Raw genomic sequence first — 24,536 nt, forward strand, 5'->3', positions numbered from 1 at the left:
AATCAGGCATGTCTTGCGCTGGAGCATGACCAAGAGGCAAACAGATGAACCAAAATGTGCTGAGGAGAGAGCATAGGCATAGGCGGCGGTCAGGCTGGCTCAGTATGCGAATCACACTAGAGAGAAAGAGGATGATTTTATGCTGCACTACGTCCGCCGCACACGTCCGTATTTTTTCTTGACGTCAGGAGAAGTCTGAACGCGGACTCTGGTCCCTCCCTGCGCACAAGCACCAGCCGCACATTGCTTCACCGAGAGGAAAGACATCACAGCCACTCATCGCCATTTAGGTAGGTCACTTTCTTATCTCAAGTGCATGTAATCTATATCGATAAAGTTGCGTGCGGCTGGATGTCTCGTGCGATATGTCTCCCATGTTGAACTCAGAGATGTTGTTTTGATGGAGATGCCATGCCCTTTCAGCTCTGCAGTATGCCTTTTGCACACCGTCTTGTCGTTTAAATATGCTTACACTGTGACCAAAACTGAAATAGCCTAGATCTTGTAATTCACTGTCATTTGCATTTTATTAAGTTTCTGAGGTGCATTCTTCACGTGCATGTGATGTAGCTTCACGTGCACTCAGAGGCATCTCCATTATTGCCTGCAGAGCTGCACAGTGCTGTAGTGTGTGTACCCATTTGTTTAAAGCTTCACAGTTAAATATAGCATGGTCCCCCAGCTGGTGTCTGCCTCTGTTGATTTTGCCACTGCATGGTGTCTTTTTCCGCTGTCTGCCGCACAGTTTGCCCCACTTTAAAGATATTTTGGTTTCTTTTATGAACATGACCCAGTCCCTTGTCAAACAAATTGCTGCTTATTTTCTTTTGAGGCTTTTGTGTCACGAGCTCCCAGTGCATGCTCAAGTCAGTATTCATCATCACCCTTGTTTAGACGTATATATTCAGCAGGACCATATACTGTTCCTTATGGAGAACATACAGCCTACTCAGGTATTTTACACTGTGTCATCAGTCAGGCCTGCACAGTGTAAGAAAAGCATGCAATAGTCTTTTTGGTCGATCATCTGCAAGCCTGTTCTTTTCATTTTGCAGTACACTGTGACAATGAGGCTGTCATGGCTGTCTCATTGTATGTTGAATTTATATAACGATAGAAGATTTGATTATAATGCATGCAGAATCAGGATTTTCACGAGACTAAACATCATATCTTTATTTTAACCTTGACTGAACACAAATTTGACAAGACTAAGACCACTAGAAAGTAACAAGACAAGTTACTGCAATTGAGTTGATCTTTTGGGTAACTTTTTGTAGTAGAGTGTAATTCCATGTAACTGTACTTCATTACATTTAAAATTATGAGTTTCTGCATATATCACACGTTGTTCTATTCTATTTTATTTTATTTTGACACTCTCTGATGGGACCATATTATTGTCATGCATTCATTAGCCCATACTATATAGATGCATTCACTGAAAAATCAATTTGTTATATTCTACATCTCTTCTTGACATCACTTTTAATCAACTGTCAGAGAGAAGAGGTATTTACCAAAGCCCTCTATGCTCTACATATTACAGTGTTATGATGCGTTTCTGTGTGCAGAATCAATATAACCATTTAGTTTACAGATGCATTTAATGGTCTGGACTCCGGAGAGGTGTACTGTACTCACTGCTCCTCTTTTGCCCCACAGCTGTAGTCTGGCGAATCCTATCCGTGTTGTAGGATGCCTCTTGGTGATGAGGACGGAAATGGGTGGAAAAAGAAGACTTCGGACATCAAAGACAACTATGATTTCAAAGAAGTGCTTGGAACGTAAGTACAACGCGGCTGTGCATACGCGAGGAAGTCCTTCTTTGTAATGCTACTAGATTTCCATTATGTTTGAGCGCTTAGTGTTGAGTAATATTGAGCTGGAGATTGGCTTTTTTACTACAAAAACACAATGACATAGAAGGAATGAATAAGTATGAATAAGTATTATTAGTAACAGAATCTAACATCGAACATCTGACCATTTTTCTATTGTATCAAAACTCATAACTAACTGAACTCGATATCCTGACTACATCCTTGGTTTTGCTTGTGTCTGAGTTTGATGGCATTTTATTTGTTTTTGTTTTTTTGAGTGAATAATTTGCATCTAATAAGCTATGGACCCTACATGAACAACTGAAGACACGTACATTGCAGTTGACTCCAAAGTATGGGCAAATAGCTGCAGATAAAGCTAAACATTTCAGCTTGGTTTTCTTCTAATTCACTGCCTCCATTATTGCTCCTTTCCTTTTTTGAATTTAGCGCTGTGTATTTTTTGTATATATATTTAGATTAACTGTTGTCTTTTAGTGTGCTGTTGAAAAGTCCAAGAACTTCCTTCCAAGAAACAAATTCATTGATACTAAAACTTGTAAAACTAGATAGACATTTGAACAAGTATCGACACAAAATTGGAGCTTTGTTTTAATATTTTTACACTCTATTGTCACTGTAATATTGAAATCAAGCCTTTTCCTTAGTATGAAAATCAAGTTTAAAATGTTAATATCATGGCAACACTACAAGAAACCTACTTTATTTGACTGGATGACCACTCACAGAGACAAGAGGTCAAACATAAGATACTCCCAGCACGGCCTTTTCATAGACACACCTTTCATCATTACTCTTGTCCCGTCCTCGTCCAATCTAAAGGGACATAGTCTGTGTTTTTGGATTCAGCACCACTACACGGGCGAGCTGCTGATTCATGCATTTTACTTTAGCCAAGAAACTTTTCAAATCTTTTCACTCTAAACTGTTCCCTTGTCTCTATCCTCCGAAACGTTTAAAATGATTACAAAGCCCTAATGAAGTGAATACTAAAGGATTAAGTTGGAATCCAGCCCAAACCTTTGTTCAGACCAGTTTGAGGATTGCTTTTTTAATGAGAGAGTTGGTCTTTAATGAAAGTAAAAGCATAACATAGATGCTTTCTACCTCTAGCAGCACTATGCATTGAATTGACACCAAACACACTATTGATAAAACAATTTCACGATAACTGGGTGGATGTTATAAGTTGTAGCAATGTACTGGGTATTTCTCCAGGTTTATCTCCCAAGTTTTGCTGATTTTTGAGCGGGTGGTTTCACGTGAAGAGTATCAGAAAGCTGTAGTTGTCGTAGGGAATTGTTTGACACAGAATGAATAGGGCAAAAACAGACAGTGATATACATGTTTTGCACAAGGCATAACCAATAGTTTAATTAAAAGTCTCACACTATAAACTACGTATGTTTGTACCTTGATGTAAAGTGCTTTTGAGCTTCTATTGGACGTAGAAAACTGCTAGCCTCTTAAGTATTTACCATTTACCATTTACTTACTGATGACCCTTCACTCTCACATGAATAAATAATGGCCAAATTGATTTACTTTTTCAGCTAACAGCAAATGTATTGTACAAAATACAACCCTCTGGCCTCATAATCTGAGTCATAATCAAACTACTATTAAAAAATCTGCAGTAGTTTTCCCCGTCCTAATGAGAGCTGCTCTGAGACCTTGAGTTGTAATATTCGCCTCTCGGGGGGAAGAGTCCAGATGGTCCCAGGTTCACCCCCTCCAAACTGAGTATAAGTGACCCAGCACATGACCACCTGTGCGGACATGACAACGCCATACGGAGGATGCTTGTTTCTGTCCTCTCACAGCTACACCTGCTCCCCGTGAGAGAGAGAGAGAGCAAGAGAAGGGAGAGAGAGGCAAAAGAGAGAGGGGGAAAGACGGAAAAAATAGAAAAAAGGAGGCTAAGTAGAAAGGGAGACAGAAAGATGGAGAGGAAAGTTAACCACAGAAAAGAAGCAATAGAGAAAGATGACAGAAAGAGAGACAGGGATGGGGAAAAGAGGGAGAGGAGAGAGAGAGAGAGAAGAGAAAAAGGGAGAGAGAGCACAGATTCACATATTAATGACTGTGCATCTTCTGTCCCCTTCTAAAAAAAGTGGCTAGATGATGAGACTGTCTGACTGCCAAGGCCCGTGGGAGGAAGACTCAGCCAGTCCTCAGTCAATCCCATGTAAATGTATGCACTCCACTGAACTGTATGTTGAAGGCGCTGAAGGGAACAGAGTAAAATGAGTAATTGGGTTGTCAAAAAAAGTGATGGCGCCATACTCATTACTAAAATTAGTATCAAATCCAGATACTCATTTTAGCAGGTATGATGACTCAGATGTATTATTATAGGACAAAGTTGGACCTTGAATAGGTTTAGAATAGTCTTGACCTGTTAAAGACCACATACGGTAGTATACAGTAGTATGGTATTAGAAGAAGTATGGTATTAGAAGAAACAACATAAATGGCAGAAACAACCCTATGATTGTTCATATTTACAGTGTAAAATAGTATATAGTAGTCGTACTTTTGACCATTAGAAAATGAAAAAATACGATAGTGCTTTGCCTTTACCTACAGCTTTTTGGTACAAATAAGGGTAAGCTATTTGATTTCGAAGAAAAAAAAAAAAAAGAGAAGACAATTTCCATTAAGGAAATACACAAAAGTCAAATAAATGTGCCCACAATTCTTAAAAGTGCCTAAATGCAGATGTATTTTCTGTTGTATGGACTGATCATAATTTTTCCTTTGATGTTCAGAATTGCATTATGGGGATTTCCAAAGTGCATTGCACAGAGAAAAAATGCCCTGAGAGGGTTTGCTCAAATTGCAAACACAAATTTTACAGCAATAGCGTGACTTATTTATGATTCTCTGTCCAACATGATGTTGAATCTGCATGTTTTAATCAGACTGAGAAAACATGACTTTGTTAACGTTTGTGGTGAACTCCTCCCTCGGGAATTCCGCTCCCCAAATCTTTTGGAGGGAAATTTCAAATATACATGAGTCAGACAATCACAGGAGCAGAGGGCACTGCAGTGTGGATCCAGGACTGTGAGAGCTGCTTGGGAGGTAAGACTTTTCAAAGATTTTACACGCTTCTTACCTAGAATGTAATTATTGAAAACACATATTAGTGTTTATTTGAAATGAAGATTAATGTAAGGGTTGTCTCCATGAAACAAATTGTTATCATGCCTGCCCATTGCCCATCTACAAGTGTGACAATTGTATTAACATTTGAATTTGCTTCCACAGCGCCTGCATACAAAGAGTGATATCCAGAGCACTGTGCTCCAGCTGTGTGTAAGCTAACACATTTTATACTTGATGCTTAGTGATTTTGTGCAACACCATTTTGCAAATCCCTGTATCACTCAGAGCTTCTGAGAACCACCAAAACACAGGCTGCAGATGAACAAAGCAACTCAAGTCCTTTTAAAAGGTCTATTTTTTTACAGCATATATTTCCTAGTGAAAATGTATCATCACTTGTATCTACAGGGGCTGTGGCAGTAGGAGGACTTTGTACTGATGCCCTACCTGTTACTGAATGACTATTGACAAAGTTGAAGAAAAGCACATGGTGAGTATTCTTTCTGCATTTCCTGTACTGTGACTCTGTCCTGGAGCGGTCCATTATTGTATTAAAGAGTAATAGCCTAAGTGCTATAGTTAGATGTGCACAACACAAAGTAGATAATCACATGGTGATCATGTCATATTCCTCTCTCCACAGGCACAGACCTTCTTCATAAATCTTCACACTGTCCATCCTCAAACAGACTGTCCCTGTAGCTGTGCTCTCTTGTTCTGTGTGTTTGATTCATTTTAGACAATACAGGACTGTGAAAAAATAAAGACTCTTTGTGTATTTATTTTACTTTAAAATCTGTTAAGGACATTGATGTTTCATTTAGGCCTAGATGTAATTTTGTAGACTGAATTAAATAATAAAAAGACCATAAAAAGGTACATTTCACACTTATGTAGCACAAGATAAATATGTGCATATTTATGAATGTCACATTTTATTAATATGAAAAAAGTTATGTTTGTGATGTGAAAAGAATATGCTCAGAGGATATCGAATAAGTTTCAAGCCTAAACATAATTTCATTGCACTCAAATGCTTTCCATATTAGTTTTACACAAATCCAGCAACTTTTTTCTGTCAGTGCAGAAAAAACAACAAAAAGAGATTTACAGCAGTCCTTCATCACTGCTGGACGGGGCAGAGGGCAGATCTAATGTGCTGACTGAAAGCTCCTTATGCTCAGAGAGGAGATTACCCCGACGCTTTATCCAGGATATTCACTGAGACAACTTAATTGATTTATGTTGAAGAATTATATTCAGATCCTGTTAATCCTCACAGTTCTACCTTCAGTTGTCAGAACAAGCCGTCCTGAACGTGTGGATATAAACTTGACGTATTGTGTCGGCAACCTTTTGTTCTTTGGGTTTTAATGCAACAGAAAAGTAGTTTATTCTTGTCATTTTGAAACATTATTCAATAATTTAGTTGTTCCAATATTTGTATTTTTAATGCCATATACGATTGTGTTTGCCTTTTTACACACCACATCAAAATAAGGACTAAACTGGGACTAAACTTGAAAATAAACCGGGACTTGAAGGTCTGTTTGAATTAAAGTGGGGCTGAAACTACAACCAAGGCCATAACTATTGTAATTTTGCTGACTTTAGTGGTGTCTAGTGTCTCAACTGAAGTGCACTCAGTTTCCCATGATGCATCTAGAAAACAATAGGAGTCAGAAACAATCAACAAAACCCATTGCTTTACCAGTAGTGAAACAGAGACAAGGGGCAGCTAGTTCTAGAAACAAATACAAAGTTTTTTTTCAACCAAATATTGATTACACACAATTCATGTACACTATTTTCAGAGTCCTTCTGTATTCAAGCTTGTACTCTAATTTCCTCTTGTAGTTTTAAGACTTTCTCCTGGATGTCACCGCGTGCAAAGTCACAGTGCATGAGTCTGAAGGAGTCGGCTCTAAAGTCCTTGCAGTGTTCTGTGTGTTTGCTTCTGTATTTGCTGCGCTGGTCAAATCGATGCAGTGATAGATGCTTTAGGCCTCTGTTCTCCTGATTAATGGTGTGGCTCAGAACAGCATAACCTCACTGCACTACATGGGATTTTCTTTGCATTCGTTTATAAATACATTTTAGTGGTATATTTTAGGTGTTCAAGGGCATTACCAAGACTGATTTTTCAACATTGCAAATAGACTGTAACTTTTCAAATCAGGTTCCAGGAGCATGAGCATTAGAGAAAATTCTGAAATATGAAAAAACTAATACAAATAAGAACTGTATGCAGGTGATGCTTCCGGGTCAAGTAACAGGTCAGAGCTGTGGAAAGGCAAGCCTGTGTGTATCAGGAATGCATTACTCAGGTAAAGCAGGCAAAACCTCTACTAGAAAAGTTACACTGTGTACCTTTAAATTGTGCTTTCGATTCAGTTGCAATATATTGCGCAGCCCTACTTGTTTTTCCCAAATGGAGATGACAGATTTGTTCTGACTTTTCAAACCAGTGACTCATTCAGACTCTTTTCATTTCAATTATAACAGATCAGTTTATGAGTTACAGGCAGCGATTTACAAACAGCTCAAATCATTTGTCATTTAATTTCACATGTCATAAGATTTCTTAAGATCCTTTTAAATCAACCTTTGACCTCACTCAATGACACTTCAGTAACTTCAGTGTGTGTGTGTGTGTATAATTAAAGTGGGCATTATGTGTATTTTAGGATGACCAAAACAGTCAAATAAAAGTAGTGTAGGAGTAAGTTTTAATGGGCATTGTAAAAATTGCTGTTGTAGAGACAGAATTAGTAGTGACAGTAGTAGAGACAGTAATGATAAATGTTGTACTTGTAGTGATCATAAAAAATAAATAAATAAAGAAAAGTTATTAATAGATATAAATAAAATAAGTAATTATATTGCTATGAACCCCATGACATCTACTTTAAAAACTTAAACCTTTACTGACTATTCAACAAAAAATGTTGAAGCTGAACTCTGAAGTTGTTTCCACTACATTTACTCGATTGCACATATTACAGGTACATGTATTATTTGGATTTAACAGTGTTTTACAAATGACTGTAAAATATCTTTCTCCTTAGTATCAACCAGAACAAAACACTGTTGCTTTATGTTACCAAAGAATGATTCACAAATTGAACACATCTCCACGTTGAAATACTTGCGTAGGGTTAACGTGCGTCTTACCTGAATCTGAAGCAGTTTCTTCTTTCCTGCTCAAACCCCGGTGAGCCGCCCCCTGCTCCGTCTCTGAGGACACCCAGCGACGGTTAATTACAATCTCAGTGTCTCACAGCAACAGTGGAAAGTGCTCTGTGCCTCCCTCAGCACCCCCACCCTCCACCCTCACTCATTCACCCCCAACATCCTGTCACTCACAAATATCAAGAGAAATCATGCACGTCAAGTCATTAGATGATATTCATAGGCTTATTTTTTAATTGTATTTAAGGCGTTTTGTTATTTTTCTTTCAGACTCTAAGTTTTGTTTTAATATCCCACATTTGTGCAATTCTAAATAAGACTGATAAGACAGGTAATATTGTGAATCAGTCTAAATCGCTCATGGAGGGTTTACCACCTGCTTGTCTCCTTGGAGATGTTATTACTCTGCCAATGCCTGTAATGTTCTATAGTACAGCATAAAACTCATCTATCTCCATGGATACCAGCTGGTGACCCCACCAGGCCAAGTTATAGTTCAGATCTGTGGAGAGGTGGCTTGGTTCAGAGTAATAATAGATTCTTTCTTGGCAATAAAAACACTTGTATTTTAATAAACACCAGACACAAGTTTAATACCAAACTGTGGAACATTCCAGGCAAAGTAATGATTCTCCTTTGAGATTAATAGGTGGCAGACGCCCAAAAAGTTGCATATAGCACCTTTTCATAATTAGATAACAGCTCATTCAATTAAAATGGTAATTCTATAAAATATGATGCTTTTAAAAAAGTTATTGAACATATAATACAATGGGAATTTGATTTGAAATTACATCTCTATATTTAAACATGACTGAGCCCCACTTATAGATTCAGTGAAGGATCAAATCTCACAACATGTAACAGAATATTCAGAGTGGCCCTGATCCAGACCAGATATCTTTGTAGTGAGAATTGCACAGATTTGTGGGAAGTGTTTGTATTGAGCTGCTGCTATAAATGGCCTTTGTGGTGAGGCCGTACACAGAAACAGAAGTGAGTATTGAAAGCTTATGCACAGGTCAGGAAAAATACATTAGGGCTGTTGGTTTCTTTGATCATGTGTTAAATCTAAGATAAGGTGAATGTGAGCCACCAACAACGATTCAATCACACACACCATTTTCACACATTGGCAAAGAGAGTGGAGTGTCTTGCTCAAGGACACAACAGCATTATGCGTAGATCTTAACAAGGTTCAGAGCATCAACCCTCAGGTTAGTGGACACTGCACTAACCACTGAGCCACTGCTGCCCTATAATAGCAACACATTTATTTACATTACTTTGTTTTATATTTACAGTGACACTTTTTCTATCTATTCTTGCTTTTTGACTGAAGTGCATGCTACAAAGTTCTAAGCTGTCACACTGAATGAACTGACTGGCCTGAAATCTTATGTAATGTGATGAAATATGTCCTAACTGCCTGCTGTAGCCTGTACCAGTTGCTGTTTGTTGGCACGTGCTGCTGCTGCTTCACTGAGCCAAGCACTAAATGAATGTGTCCAGGCCGATCCCACTCAGTTTAACTGGGCCTGACCCCCTCAAGTGGCTGTAAATGCCGCAGACTTAAGCATATTAAAATGCTTTTACGGGTCGATGACAATGGGGCCCTGATATGATTTTCTTGGTGGAATATTTTAAGCTCTGGTTTAAAATGAAACTGGAGAAGTAGATGGGAATTATCAGTCACCACCTCCATAAATGTTTATGCTGTTTATCTTTGTTTAGCATGTCATTGTATAGTAATCTCAAGGACTATCATGGATTTCATTTTGGTTATGTGTTACATGTTTTTGGTTTTTTTTGGTGAAATGTCCAGCACCTCATGCAGATTGCTTTGCCCGCAATGTTCCAAATTTGGCATTAAACTGATCTTTTTTGCTTATGCTCAGTCACAGGTGTTTCATTGCTAGACCCACTTGTCTTCATTGGGATACATTGACCTTATGCCATAATGTGGAACATTCCAGACAAAGCAAAACATATCCATGGAGACAAAAAGGTATTGAACTCTCCATTAGAAAAGTTACATAGTGTACTTTTAATACACAAGTAGTTTTACAAATGGGAGATGTCTATTTTTATTTATTTAATTCACAGGCTACTTTGCAGCCCCTGTCCCAGACTAGGCTTTTAAAACTTGTTAAGAAAGAAAAACTTTGGACGCTGGAAAGTTAATAAAAGGCACAGATAAGAAGCATTGGACATATCTGTCCACTCTACATCCCAGGGCAGTTTAGTAAGCACATTATTGACTTTCCTTAAGCCAGTTTTTCAGTTTTGTCTGTCTGATATCCAACTGTGACTTCTGCTCTAGCAGCAAAGAGAACGCTGACTGCCCCAGAGCCATCCAGCACCTTTTGACTCTGCATTTCCCACTTATTCCATTTCTTGTCTTGACACATTCATTATTATACTTTAGTATCAATTTACACATTACACCAGGAGCAAGACCATTAAGACTTAAATTGCTTTTAAAAAGGACTCAAACCTGATGAAATGATCAAAAGTCCTCTTGTTATATTTCTGAATAATGCTGCAGTGATGCCACTTCATCAGGTTTTGGTCAAATACGTGAAGTGTCTGTTTATGCAACGGCACTAAAGCTTTCAGGACACATTTTGTGGCCTGGCCCCAGACGATGGCACAATATGACATGTGAGATAACATCATAGAATCTATTTGAAGTACAACAGATTGGTTAAACACTGAAACACTGTTCCTTTCACATGTTGCACAGTTGTCTCTTACATGACAGTGCTGTCTCAGACGCACATAGGCTGCAGCTCTGTGTATGCCGAGGCCTCCTCCTGTGTCCCCTCCCACACGCCTGTGTGGCCACTGTGTAAACATGCTGCTATTCCCTCTCCTCTCATCACCACCAGACCATAATCCATAATGCAGACTCCCACTCCAAACCGACACACTGCATTCTCTCTATCCATTATTGAGGGCATCACAAATAGACTATTCTACTTGTCTCAGCCCCCAACCCAAAATAAAGCTCCCCTGAAGTCGCCATTTTTAATTATTCATCTGAACGGTGCTTACACGCCGATGCACATGCGCTCACACTAAACTAAACCACAGAGCTCAGATGAACGGATGGATGCAGAGATGTTGTCAAGTGGTTGTGGTTAAGCACATGTCAAAGAAAGCCACAAATGTAGCTTGTTTTGAGTGAGGTTCAGTCATTCAAAATGTTTGCAAAGTTTTACAATACAAGATTGGATCAGATTACAGTGGAGGTTGTCAAAAAGTCAATACAGAGATACTAATTAATATCAAAATGGAGTTACAATATTCTGTTGAAAAGGACATTATATTTTAGTACCATGGACAGTTGTCAAATCCAAGTTTATTTATAGAGCACTTTAAAACATAGTCCACCAAAGTGCTTTGCATTAACTAAATGCAGCTGCAGGACAGTTGTAATCCTGTGTTATGACCACCAGCTCAATATTTAAACCTATTTTGCTAGAAGCGCGTATACATCTCAACACATTGTAATTTATCTTGTAATTTATTTTTCTTATTGACGTATATAGATCTGTGGTCACTTATTGACCGATGTCCCTTGGTTGGTTCTCTTTTCTTTCAAGCCATCACAATTTGGATTTCCTCAAACCAATTCTGTGCATGTATGCTTGTCTAACAATTTTAATAATAATAATGTTAATAATGTTCCTCTGTTCTGTAATATATTTCACAAATGAACAACATTGAGATATGGTAAATGGTTGCATTTTTCTATAACGCTTTTCCACGTTCAAGGTTTACCTCAAGGAACCACTCTCATACTCATAGACCAGTGTACGCAGACACTGGAGGTCAGGTTAATTGTCTTGCCCAAGGACAAAACGACAGCATTCATCTGTGAGAGTGGGATTCAAACCGCCAACCTTCAGATCAGTGGACAAACAACTGAGCTACTGTGGCCCCTACATCATCTGTTATTCACACAATTCATAAAACTTTATTTTGATACTAAGAAAAAGGCTCGATACATTTTCAATACCACAAAGCACTATTTTCATGGACAATAGACAAAAAACACAAAATAAACGTGGTCCATTGAAGTTCATTTACTGAAATAGATTATTTTTTCAAGGTTTTGTTTGTTTTCATACCTGACAGTTTGGACTGCTCACTGGCGGTCTTCCTCACAGTGGTCACATGATGTTACTGTGATGTGTCTGGTCAGCTGATTTTAACAGGTTTTGGCGCTATCTTCCTATGGCGGAGGCAGGAAGACAGCGCCATCTGCAGTCCAACTTCTTCAGGACAGTATCGCAGGTGTGTGAGAGTAAAAAAAAAGCCCCCTTGACCTGGTTTATAGCTGTCCTTCCTCCACCGGTAGGAAGACAGCGCCAAAACCTGTTAAATCAGCTGAATGGACACATCACAGCAACGTCACTACTCTGAGGAAAACCGCAAGTGAGCAGTCCAAACTGTCAGGTAAGAAAACAAACTAAAGCTCTGAAAAAAAAGTGGTAATTTTGTCAAATGTCAAATTTATGTGATTTTTTTAATATTATTTTTTCTCCAATATTGATAATTGTTCAAATGTATATCTACTTTGCCATAGCTTTTGTATGGAACAGTACCTCAGTATTGACAACCCTATCCCGCAGTCACACATATGTCAAATCAGTGCACAAATCTGATACATTTCGGGTTTGCGTTGATAAATTTCATGTTTTTCTTTCTTCTTTCTTGTTTCAGGGGAGCTTTTTCTGAAGTGGTGCTAGCCGAGGAGAAGGGGACCCAAAGACTCGTAGCCATTAAATGCATCCCTAAGAAGGCTCTAGAAGGCAAAGAGAACAACATTGAAAATGAGATTGCAGTGCTGCACAGGTAAGACTGGCCCAAGGTCCACGCGGGTCCACTTGAGCTGTCAATCAAAACCTGTTAGTCACACATATCACTGCAAAAAAAATAATATAGGGATGATTCTGCTCAATTATCTACGTACAACATGTCACATAGTTAAGATTTCTTCCATTGAAAGTGCTAGATAATATTACTTTTTTTTTTTTTGTACTTGTTATAATACATATCTAACTTCTTATTTCAAGCAAACCAAATCAGGTTGTCAGAAATGTATTGAAATCAGTGACATACTCCCAAGTAGGACTGTTGAATTAATCAGATTTAAAATTGGGATTTGAAAATATGAATCCATTCAATGCAAAAAATGTGTAATTGAAAATACATGTAGTGTGAATTGAAAGTACATGTAGTGTGAATTGAAAGTACATGTAGTGTGAAAGTAACATGTGCGCTTATTGTGGCCTGCAAAAACAACATCGCTTTCACTTTAAGTCATTCTAATCTGCATAAACTTTTAAACAAAAGATCAACAAAACATCACCAATCAGATACAATAGGCGTCTACTTTCTCTACAGGTTCACTTTTACATTTTCTACCATAACTGAGCAGCCCACTCCAAGTCATAGTACATCTAACCTAGTCAAAACTGCATAATTCAAGTCGTCTTAAGCGAGGCTGGCTGGATATTCATTTTTTACAGTGTACTGGCGTACTCCGTTGCGCTCCCATGCAGATTATGAGCGGGGTCAGTTGGAAGGGGTGACTAAATGCATGGTGTCAGTTGAAACAGTGGGATTGTGCACCGGAAATGTCAGGAGTAAAGGAAGATAGACCTATTTTTAGTGGCCCTGTCGCCACGGCAACAGCACACAGAAGCTGGAGATGGAGGAGTGGAGTTCCCCGCAGCAGTGAACTGGAGAGAGGAGAGATGCTTGGGTGGAGAAGGAGAAAGGGAAGAAGGAGGGAAAGGAGGAAGAGCGGGAAAGGGGGCATAAAAGGGGCACTGGAGAGGAGGGAGGGAGCAGGGAGAAAGAAAGAGAGCAAGAAGGGAGGGATCGAAAGAGGGAGAGAAGGGGTGATGGAAGGAAACGGGGCATAAAGGGAGGGATGGAGGTAGAGAGACAGAATGGGTTGTCACTAAAATTGATACTCAGATACTAATTGATTCTAAAACTGGTATAAAAACCTCTGAACAAGTAGCGGGGGAAAAAAAATAGGCCTCAATAGTTAAGAATAGTGAAAGAGCACATGGTTATATTAAAGAACATTGTATTCATTTTGTGTTGGCCAGTACATTTTACAGCTAAACGTGCCCAAGATGGATGAGATGTGGAGCGATATGGGAGAGCAGTTTTAGATTTCTGTTTTTTAAATCACTGGAGATAGAGAGGAGTTACCACAGCTGTGAACTAGAGTGGCATGGTTTGGCAGTCACTCTCTCAAAAACAAAAAATCTGCTTTCCCAGATTGTCAAATGGTCCAGTAAGATAATTGGAGACCCCCAGCTCCACCCTGAGTCTCTGTACTCCAGGCAGCTTCAGTGCTTGTCCACGGCCTTTTTAAACGATGCTTTGCCCCCTTTGCGCAGTGGATTTCTGCTCCTTCCATCTGGGCAAAGGTACCCGGTCCCAAAATGCAAAACTAAGCGATAAAAACAGCTTTACTCCAGCAGCGCTTTGTTTGCTAAATATGCTGTAAACTGCACCTTCATACTTTTATATATGTGTTTTATATGACGCGTTTTGAGTCTCTTTTTATTGTTTTATCATGTTTTCATCAGCACTGTGGGGCACTTTCACAGTTCCTATTGGTTTTAGGTCTGTATTTGTTATTTGTATATATGGATGGAAGCCAACTCCAGCTGCAAACCTCTTCTACTTGTGGGTGTGAATAAAGTTACCTGAATCTGAACAATAACAGGGAGATGCTTGGATGGAGATTTGATCATTGAGGTGGGGCACTGAATGATGAGGACTGTGTTTTGGCTGTATGTTCTTCTAAATCAGCATACATAAAGGTGCATAGGTAGGTTGGTAGTTCATTTGTAAGATATCTAAAGGTCTTTCCATGTGTTTTAAACTCAAGATAACAACACATTCCACATGCAGTCAATACATTAAATTCACAGCTTTTTGCTAGGTTTTCATTTATCTTTATTTTTACCATGGGCGCCCTGTTCAAATACAGAAAAAATACAAGCAAATAAAACAAGCAAAACAAATAAGTACATAAGTCAATTTAAGACATTAAAACAGCTGCAGGTGTGAGTATAAATGTTTATCACCAGATTATTAAATTGCATTTGTGGTACCAAAGTATCAAATTTTGCTTATCCTAAAAATAATTTCCATTTTTGTGAAGTAAAACAGCCAAAACCCCTTATTCTCATCTCAGTCCTGATGCGGCTAGTCTGTAGATTTATACAGTCATGTGATCTTGTATGTATATATTAAATGTTCCCGCATCAATGATTAACAAGCAAGTGAGACATACCAGCAGTGTATGAAGTAGTCGCTTATAAATACATTTCATACAGTGTTGTTCTCTTCTAACAGATAGCGATGGCCAACCTACTTTTTCATAGAGACTACAGTGATGGGTTTTAATTTCAGCACCTGTTATGGAAATTTTAAATGTACGTCTATCAATAAGTGTCATACTGTATTCAATGTTAAATGGCTCAAAAAATAAATAAAAATAAAATAAATAAATAAATAAAAAATAAAAAAGCGTAATAATAATAATAATAATAATAATAATAATAATAATAATAATAATAATAGCTCAAGGATATCCTAAAATTATTCAGAAAATATCTAATGTCCAATAGCTCCTCTGCTTTAATTTGGTGTATTTCCTCTTTAAAGTAAGTACATGTAAGTATTTTCTGTATTGATAAATTCTAATGACTATTTGGTTTTGATAGTAATTTTAGTATTGGCTACTAGGGTATTAATTTAGCCCTATATGACACAGCCTCAGATTATTTTTTGATTGTAAGTTTATCTCTGAAATACTAAATGAAATAAACAGTTTGAACAAAGATACACAGAGGAAAAGAGAATTAGCCTCAAATCCCAGTCAAAATCTCAAAGGCTAGTAGCGCATTAGCTGCTCATTTGTCATGCGTTCCAGTGACAGTACAGTCATATGGTCACACCAAAGCCCAGAGCCAAGAGAGCTGCTCAACTGTGGCCCTGCTTCATAAGAGCAGCAAATCTAGAGCAGAGCCTTTAGCAGAGATTTGGGTCATGCATTGTCATCTTTAAACAGACTGAGCAATTTGATTTAACGATTTAGGACAGAAAATGAGGATTGAGCCCAATTAAATGTCCAAAAGTGAGTATATGAAAGGAGAGACCTAAATAAAAAGTGTGTTACCAGAATGTAATCGTATGCTTAAATTAGGGCAACAGTGATGTGAATGATGTTAAAACATGCCTCTTTGTACCTTTCTTTTAGTAGATTATTACAAACAAACACGTGCCTAAATGTGTTCTCACAGATTTTGATAGGTTTTTGTTATAGATAAATTACTTGCTATTCTAATTTAACAAATGAAATATTGCTTATTTTTACATATGTTCCAAGTCCAACTGTAGTTTTTGCACATGTTGCCATAGCAATCACCCCATGCACTCAATTTTTTTTCCTCTAAATGTCCTCGTTCAATACATCCTCTTTGGTTATTTGGTTGTCTGGCCCATTTATCTTCAAAACTACTCATTGTAATTAAAATATCTAACTCTTCCACCTATTTTTTTCTTAATTATGGGACTAGACAATATGAACGATACTTAATTCTTGCTAATCCTACATTTTTTTGTATTTTTATACCTAGAATCAAGCATCCCAACATTGTTTCACTGGAAGACATCTTTGAAAGTACATCACATCTCTATCTTGTTATGCAGCTGTAAGTACGCACTCTTCTTGATATTTTTGTGTTATTCAATTTCCCCAGAGACACCTGTGACGAAAAGAGATACTAACCAGCAGGAAAACTAAGATATTATCAGTATTTGGGATCATCATGAGAGTTTTGTTTGGAGGAAAGGCTGGTGACAGTAAGGGCTGTCACTAATGATTATTTTATTAATTGATGAATCTGGCATTTACTTTCTTTGTTTAATCAATAAGTAATTTATTCAACTTTAACCATAATATAGCTGAAGAGATGCCACCTGAGGAGATCGTGCATTTATAAACTTAATCTTTCATCAGAACTGAGCTAGTGTCAGTATTTGGGTTAGTTTGATAAAAGTGGTCCAACAGTGCTGAGACACCTGCTTGCCTTTGATTTGAATATATCACAGTATGGCATTAAACTTCTTGCAGTTTTTTTTATTACAGGTGTTTTATTGCTAAAAAAAATACTCAGGCTTAGGTGTTTGACATGTTTTCAAGAGTTATGGCTGGTTGCAAGATATTGTACAACTAATTAATATCCCAGTTTGAATGGTCAGAGTTATGGCAACACTTTAATTTTAAAATGTTCACTCAATTAGGATACAGTCACATTCACATTCTGCTTTTAGTTTCATATTTTTTTAACCATTGAGAGGTGGTCTGACTGATAATGCTATGTGTGACTCAAAACTGAATTATCCCTTAAAGCAGATGTTACTGATCCCATTACCAGTTACTTTACCAATAATTCCAAATAAAAACATTGACAAACAGTGACCGAAACCCAAAACACGATCAATAGTGTGTTTTTGTGACAGTAACAATGATTGTGTGTGACAGCGTATCCGGGGGCGAGCTGTTTGACCGTATTGTGGAAAAGGGCTTTTACACAGAAAGAGATGCCAGCCAACTCATCCAGCAGATCCTGGACGCTGTCAAATACCTCCACGATATGGGGATTGTCCACAGAGACCTGAAGGTAATGCGGTTTGGTCATCTCCAATCCCATTAGTGAGTAAAAATATCCAACCTCACCAGCCCCATCCCTCCACAGCCAGAGAACCTGCTGTACTACAGTATGGACGAGGACTCTAAGATCATGATCAGTGATTTTGGGTTGTCAAAGATCGAAGGAAGTGGCAGCGTCATGTCTACGGCCTGTGGGACTCCTGGTTATGTGGGTAAGTAACAGGAGTCAAAATGATGGTACAACATTACCCATATAATACAATATTTTATTATGGGAGCATTTTTAGTTGTATTTATCTTTTTAATCGGTAAATTGTTTATTCAACTTTAACCCTAACATAGCTGAAAAGATGCTGCTTGATGAGTTATCGTGCACTTACAAACTTACTTTTTCATCAAACACAGTGAATCCATGTGCTTTGTTCTCTTTGTTGTCATAAAAAAATAATAATAATAATACAAAATCCGTCAGACCATTTCATGTTTTGGAGTGGTTTTCCAGAAATTAAACCCATTAACTTGAACCTGTAAGGACAATAAAAGTATATTTGTGCTTTGATTTTTGTGAGAATGCAGTATTGTGTTGATATCGCTATTTAATGAAGCTCTATGTACAAACAAAGCTGCCCCTCCTGTTGGTCAGCATCAGCGTCTTTGGTAAAATTACTTTAATTTGTTCATATCATATTGAAAAGTAAAGCACACAAGTATTTATTCACCCATGTCTATTTAGTTTTCATTTTATCTCCTAGAGGCTTCCATATAATGTGTAATATTGTAAATTCATGCAGTATACTGAGACTTTTCTACTGCTGTAAGCTATCACCAATTATTCCACATCTCAAAGGGCGCAGCATTCATTTGTGTCATTCAGCTCAAGTTTGACTGTAGTCTTTTTTTGTGGGAGCTCAGCTTTAGCCAAAATCCTCTCACACACATTATAAGAGGCTCTTTTAACCACTATGAGTCTATTACAAGTGTTTGAGAGTGCGCTGTTCTGTTGAAGTGACCTATATATCACATTACATTGTACAAAGGTTAACATTACTCAAATTGTTTGTGTTTCAGCCCCTGAAGTCCTCGCGCAGAAGCCATATAGTAAAGCAGTGGATTGTTGGTCCATAGGAGTTATTTCTTATATTCTGTCAGTATCAGGCTTGACAACTTCGTGTAATTTACTGTATTTCAGCCCCTTCTAACAAGAACAAGCACATGAATGGATGTTTCTTATTTCTCCTTACAGATTATGTGGATATCCTCCTTTTTATGATGAAAATGATGCTAAGTTATTTGAGCAGATTTTAAAAGCAGAGTATGAATTTGACTCTCCGTACTGGGATGACATCTCAGATTCTGGTATGACACATTTTCCACATATGTTTAAGAGTGGGACCTGTTTGTAGACTTGTTAAATTGATATGATTTTTGCAGCCAAAGACTTCATCTGTCACATGATGGAGAAGGATCCAATGAAGAGATACACGTGTGAGCAGGCTCTACAGCATCCATGGTACTGCTTCTGTTTACCTGCTTATATAATACCTGTGTATTTCTTTCTGCACATCAACACTTTCTATAGGCAAGCATGTTTACTACAACTAAGGCTTATTATTCATTCAGTATTTTAGATTATTTACACATTTTCAGCTCCAGCACTGTACAAATCACACAATTTACACAAACATTTGTGGTTGAATGTGTCATTACCTAAGCTATAGAATATGATTGTAATACCTCTTAGTTATAGCTTGTAAAGTTTGTAAGCCTGATACATTTGATTTTACAGGATTTGTGGAGACACAGCCCTGGACAAGAATATCCATGAATCAGTGAGCGCTCAGATCAAAAAGAACTTTGCCAAAAGTAAATGGAAGGTGAGTGTTTGGGCCTGTAACGCTGACACTGCTAAATGAGGATAGACCGCACATTGTGTTCACTCTGCTCTTTTGTCTGTTCACTGTCTCATTTCTGTCTCATTTATTCTGGTTTACAGCAAGCGTTTAATGCCACAGCTGTTGTGCGCCATATGCGGAGGCTGCAGCTGGGTACGAGTGTGGAGGGGCCCAGTCAGATCACTCCCACCAGTCCCTGTCATGGACACCTGCTCCCTGAGGAAGAGGAGGAGGAGCTGGGCAGTGGAGAGGAGGAGAGCTGTGAGTATCAGTGGAGTAGGAGTATATGCATGGATATGTTTAGCCTGATGTCACTTCTATGCAGAGATAGAAATAAGCCACGACATTTGATCTTTGTACTTTGTAAAACTGTCAAATCGTATATTTTTTATGCGACTCTATGCTCAAAAACAGACACCCGCTCCTCCTATTGGTCAGACTCTATAATGCGCTGAGAGTGACAGATTTAACCAGTCACAGTGAAGAGTGAACAGCCGATAGCACTGATTGTATATAAGATACTAAGAAAACATGAATTGTGATCAAATGCAATGTTTAATTCAATGTTTACTCTGTATGTAGCATATCGCCTATATTTGTTGTGTTTGTTGTTTGTTTTATCAGTACAGAAATCTCAGCCAGCGACAAACACGCTCATTTACTCTCATTTATACTTATTCATACAGGGTAGTTGGGAATGCAAAACCTGTAAATTTTGATTATTTATTTCATTAGATAGGGACAGGTTTAACCGCTTTAACCTTAAGTTGTAACAGTTACTAGCACAAGTGCAATGTTTTGCCTGTAGTCACTGGGAAGGCTGATGTTTCGTAAAATGAAGTGTCTTGCCCAAGGACAGTCTGCAAAAACACCAGCGGGGGGTCAGTCATCATGGTTTACTCATGGTTCTGCTTTGGCCATTCACTGTACAATAACTACACAAGGTTCAAGGCTACGATATCTAGGAAATTTTGTTTTGCAGTGAGATTCAAGTACATTTACCACACATGCACATATTTTCTTGAAGACTGATCCTACCCATGATCATAATTACTACTTCCTTAACCTTAATCTAAACCCTAACATAATCTAAATTAACCTATATCTTAACTCAAATATTTAGGACTTACCTTACGTTTTTTTGGCTCTACAAAACAAAACATCCCAATGAAGAGACTGCATGTACAGACAGATATCAGTGCCCCATACAACCAGTATAAGCAGATTGAATGAAATACTATTAGAACATTGAACATACTGTTTTTGTCTCACTTTCCCCAGTGTCCCACTATGAGGATGGTCGCCGTGGTAGCACCGAGGGCAGCGTGGACCGGGACAGTCTTAGGAGCTGTACCTACTGCTGCAGGCCAGCCAGTCGGGTCTGAGTCCTGTCGTCATGGCAACAGAGCCCGGATCCTGCCCTGGAACAGAACCCGCCCCGGATCCCAGTCTGGCCCAGTCTGAAAACAGTGTAGTGGTCATCATCAGGCCGCGTCCGTCAGCTCCTGTGGGCAGTTACATAAGAGCTAAACATATCACAACAAGATGATGCTTATCCCTCTGGACATGAAGGTTTTAAACAGGGCTTTGTCTGCGTGTGTTTTCATATTAACCTCCAGCGTGTAGTGGTCCTTTGTCCTGTCTGCTAATAATACTAGTTTTATTTTAAAATGACAGAAAATAGCGTCTAAACTAAACTACACTATAGCCTTAAGACCTGGTTTGTTTCATTATAATAACTACACTTTAATTATCCTTAATAAAGCATGAACAAAGGCATAATTCGTCATGAACAAATAGTTTATTAAGAACGATTCAGGCTTAATATCTAATACCCTAACCCTCCTCCTCCTTTTCTTAATAAACTATTAGTTCATTATGAATGGAGTATTTGTGCATACTATATTATGGTTTAACAAAGGTGTAATTAGTATAAAGTGGTAGCTGTAGCTGTTGTCATTTTATTACCTGGACAGACAGATAAATGTGCTCATTTTGAATAATGAATGAAGTAATTTTGTTTAAACCCTCTTCTGGTACAATGTGAATCACAACCTCCATCTCCTGCAAAGTGTCTCTGGACTAATACTATTTTTAACAATATATTTTTGCTTTTCTACCATTGTGTTTTCCAGCGTTTTGGAGGTGGAAAGTTTAAAGCTTGAGCTACAGTTAAGTTACTGTTTACTATTGACTTCGTGTAACTTCCACCCACATCTGACCTGTTCTAAGCATTTCTTCCTCTGGCCGTTGCATAAGACATATTATTAGGTTCAAAGCATTATGGACAGGTGATTCTATCTTGGGGCTTGTATGATGCGTTTTCTGGCTCAGACTGGGATCATGACGAGTGGTTTTATCTCAAAGTGTCTGCATGCTCATGTTGGGAAAGACACAATAGAAAATCAAATTATTTATTTTATTTTATGACTGTTTAGTTGTTCGGGGCTCAAACTGAGATCCTCAAAAAAAAAAAAAAAAAAAAGAAAAGAAAAAACTACTACTGAATACTGTCCTCTCTGGGCTGCCATATGAAAAAAGTTGGGGAAGAAGTTTAAAGTCATACATTCACAGTTATGTTGAAAATACCCCTCAGTCATTGCTCTGATTGGCCGGATCTCAGTCTGGGCGCTCCCCTGCTCTGTGCTGTGCACCTCTAGTGAAAGACGTTTTGGTCTACTGTCTGCATGACCTGGTAAATATTTTTACATAAATGATGATCAATTTAACACACATGATTATTATTACTCTGTTGTATTGAGAAATTCTGTACTATTGTAATTTTGAACTATATAATGTGAAGTGAGTAACACCTGAAGTAATGTTGTTCAAGTACAACACAGCACAGTGGACATTTGCTTTGGCCGCAGATGTCGAGTCTATTTAAGTAACAGTTTGTGTACGTTTATTCACAGCCTGTGTTTTCTGCAGATGCACACATCTACTCAGAATATCCCCAATGAGACTGAAGGAAGGATATGTACTCCCTGTGTTCCCTATGGACCATATATCCACGAATACAAAACATATTATTGGTTTTAAAATGCTGCCATTAAAATCATTATTACCTACTTGAAAAATATGCTGGTCAAGCCCCTGAGTAATGCTGACAGAACTTTATCATATTGTAGTATAATGCTGTAGCTACCTGTGGATTAAGATCCACATTAAAAAACTAAAAAACATAAAACAATACAGATCCTGACACATTATAGTTTAATCAAAGGGAATCACTCGGGGATCTCTGACTGTAAAATATGCAAATAACATTGTGTGAAGGGCTTGTGTTGACTTTAAGGAGCCAGTGTTAAGACTTCGATCCTGGCCCTGTCTATTGATGATAATGACCTTTTGTTTACCTTACCTGGGATTTGTTGCTACTTGGTTTTATAGAGCTTAGTTTACCCATAATGAACACCCAAATGCATAAAGAAACACATGTATATTATATATATATATATATAAGTACATATTGTATATCCTTTTTGTAAAGACTGTTTTGAGCTACAAATGTATGGATGCAATGCATCATGGGATATTGAACAAGGTGTAAAAAAAAAAAAGATGATTTGTACCCACAGAAAAAAAAACTAATGCAGGAACTGAAAATAAACATCCTTGTCTATGCACTGCCTGTCCACTTCTTGTCTCATGTTCATAGTAGAAAAACTGAATCTCACATTATATCACAGTGAGCTGTATAACATGACCTCACATGAGCATTAACTGAATCCTGATCACACACACACAAAAACACACTCACACAAAAACACACTCACACAAAAACACACTCACACAAAAACACACTCACACAAAAACAACACTCACACAAAAACACACTCACACAAAAACAACACTCACACAAAAACAACACTGAATTGATCAACACTGGAAGGCAAGAATAATAAAAAAAAATGTTTCTTCACTATTGTTTGAATATAAAGTGAGGACCAAGACATAGACATGTATTTAGGAAAAATGTTGTCTCTATTGCCCTCTGCTGGATGAGGATAGAATAACACTATTACTGTTTAAAACCCGTGGGTCTGTTTTGGACAAATTCTCGGAAAGGAGTTGGCCCATGAGCCTTTCAGGCTGGCAACAGCAGATTTTGTCAACATAAACCAATTATTGAGATAAAAATGCCATTTCTGACTCAGAAAGACAATAACTATAAAATTTAAAATAATGAATGTCACAATTTGACCCATAATAAAGCTGATTTTGATTTATGTATAATATGTAATTATATGCCTAATTATATTTAAACGTAATTAAATTATAATATTTTTCATTCTCACTTTTCCATAATTTATTTTATACTGATAGCGTGACAAACTTTCTCCTTTCTCCTACGGATTATTATTTATTTATTTATTTATTTTTGTACATGACATGTAGCAATTATGCTAATGCAAACATTAGCAAAATGTCCAGCATGCAATGTATGTGAGCGGGAGTACCTCAAACTGTAGTAATTATTATTTATATTCTTGGTTTACCCAAAACATGGAGTTTTAAGTCTGGGGGCGACACTGTTTTAAATTATAATTTCACTTTTGTTCATCTTTTCTTCTAGTTTGGTGATGGGGGAGATTTTCTACTTTACAACCTGATACACTTTTATGATACACAACCACTGATATATAACTTTTGTATGTGCAGATGCATCAGAGTTTGTTTTGTAAATGGTTTGACAAAATTTGACAGAGCGGCTCAGTTTTGACATTTAGGGACACATTTGCTGTTTGGTTGAGGCTCAGCTCCAGGTCCGGCTCT

General features: G+C 37.8%; 1 protein-coding gene across 1 annotated transcript; it reads left to right on the plus strand.

Moving 5' to 3' along the window:
- The first annotated feature begins 55 nt into the window (after positions 1-55).
- camk1a (calcium/calmodulin-dependent protein kinase Ia) lies at positions 56-23,329 on the plus strand. The gene is made up of 12 exons (XM_033967146.2): positions 56-290; positions 1,666-1,787; positions 12,879-13,010; positions 16,829-16,903; positions 17,737-17,875; positions 17,951-18,077; positions 18,934-19,009; positions 19,109-19,221; positions 19,297-19,375; positions 19,652-19,739; positions 19,859-20,018; positions 21,039-23,329. The coding sequence occupies exons 2-12, from the start codon at positions 1,699-1,701 to the stop codon at positions 21,140-21,142; spliced, it is 1,182 nt and encodes a 393-aa protein (XP_033823037.1). The 5' UTR covers positions 56-290; positions 1,666-1,698; the 3' UTR covers positions 21,143-23,329.
- The last annotated feature ends 1,207 nt before the right edge of the window (positions 23,330-24,536 follow it).

This window comes from Periophthalmus magnuspinnatus, chromosome 5 (assembly GCF_009829125.3).
Source record: "Periophthalmus magnuspinnatus isolate fPerMag1 chromosome 5, fPerMag1.2.pri, whole genome shotgun sequence".
NCBI classification, from domain to species: domain Eukaryota; kingdom Metazoa; phylum Chordata; class Actinopteri; order Gobiiformes; family Gobiidae; genus Periophthalmus; species Periophthalmus magnuspinnatus.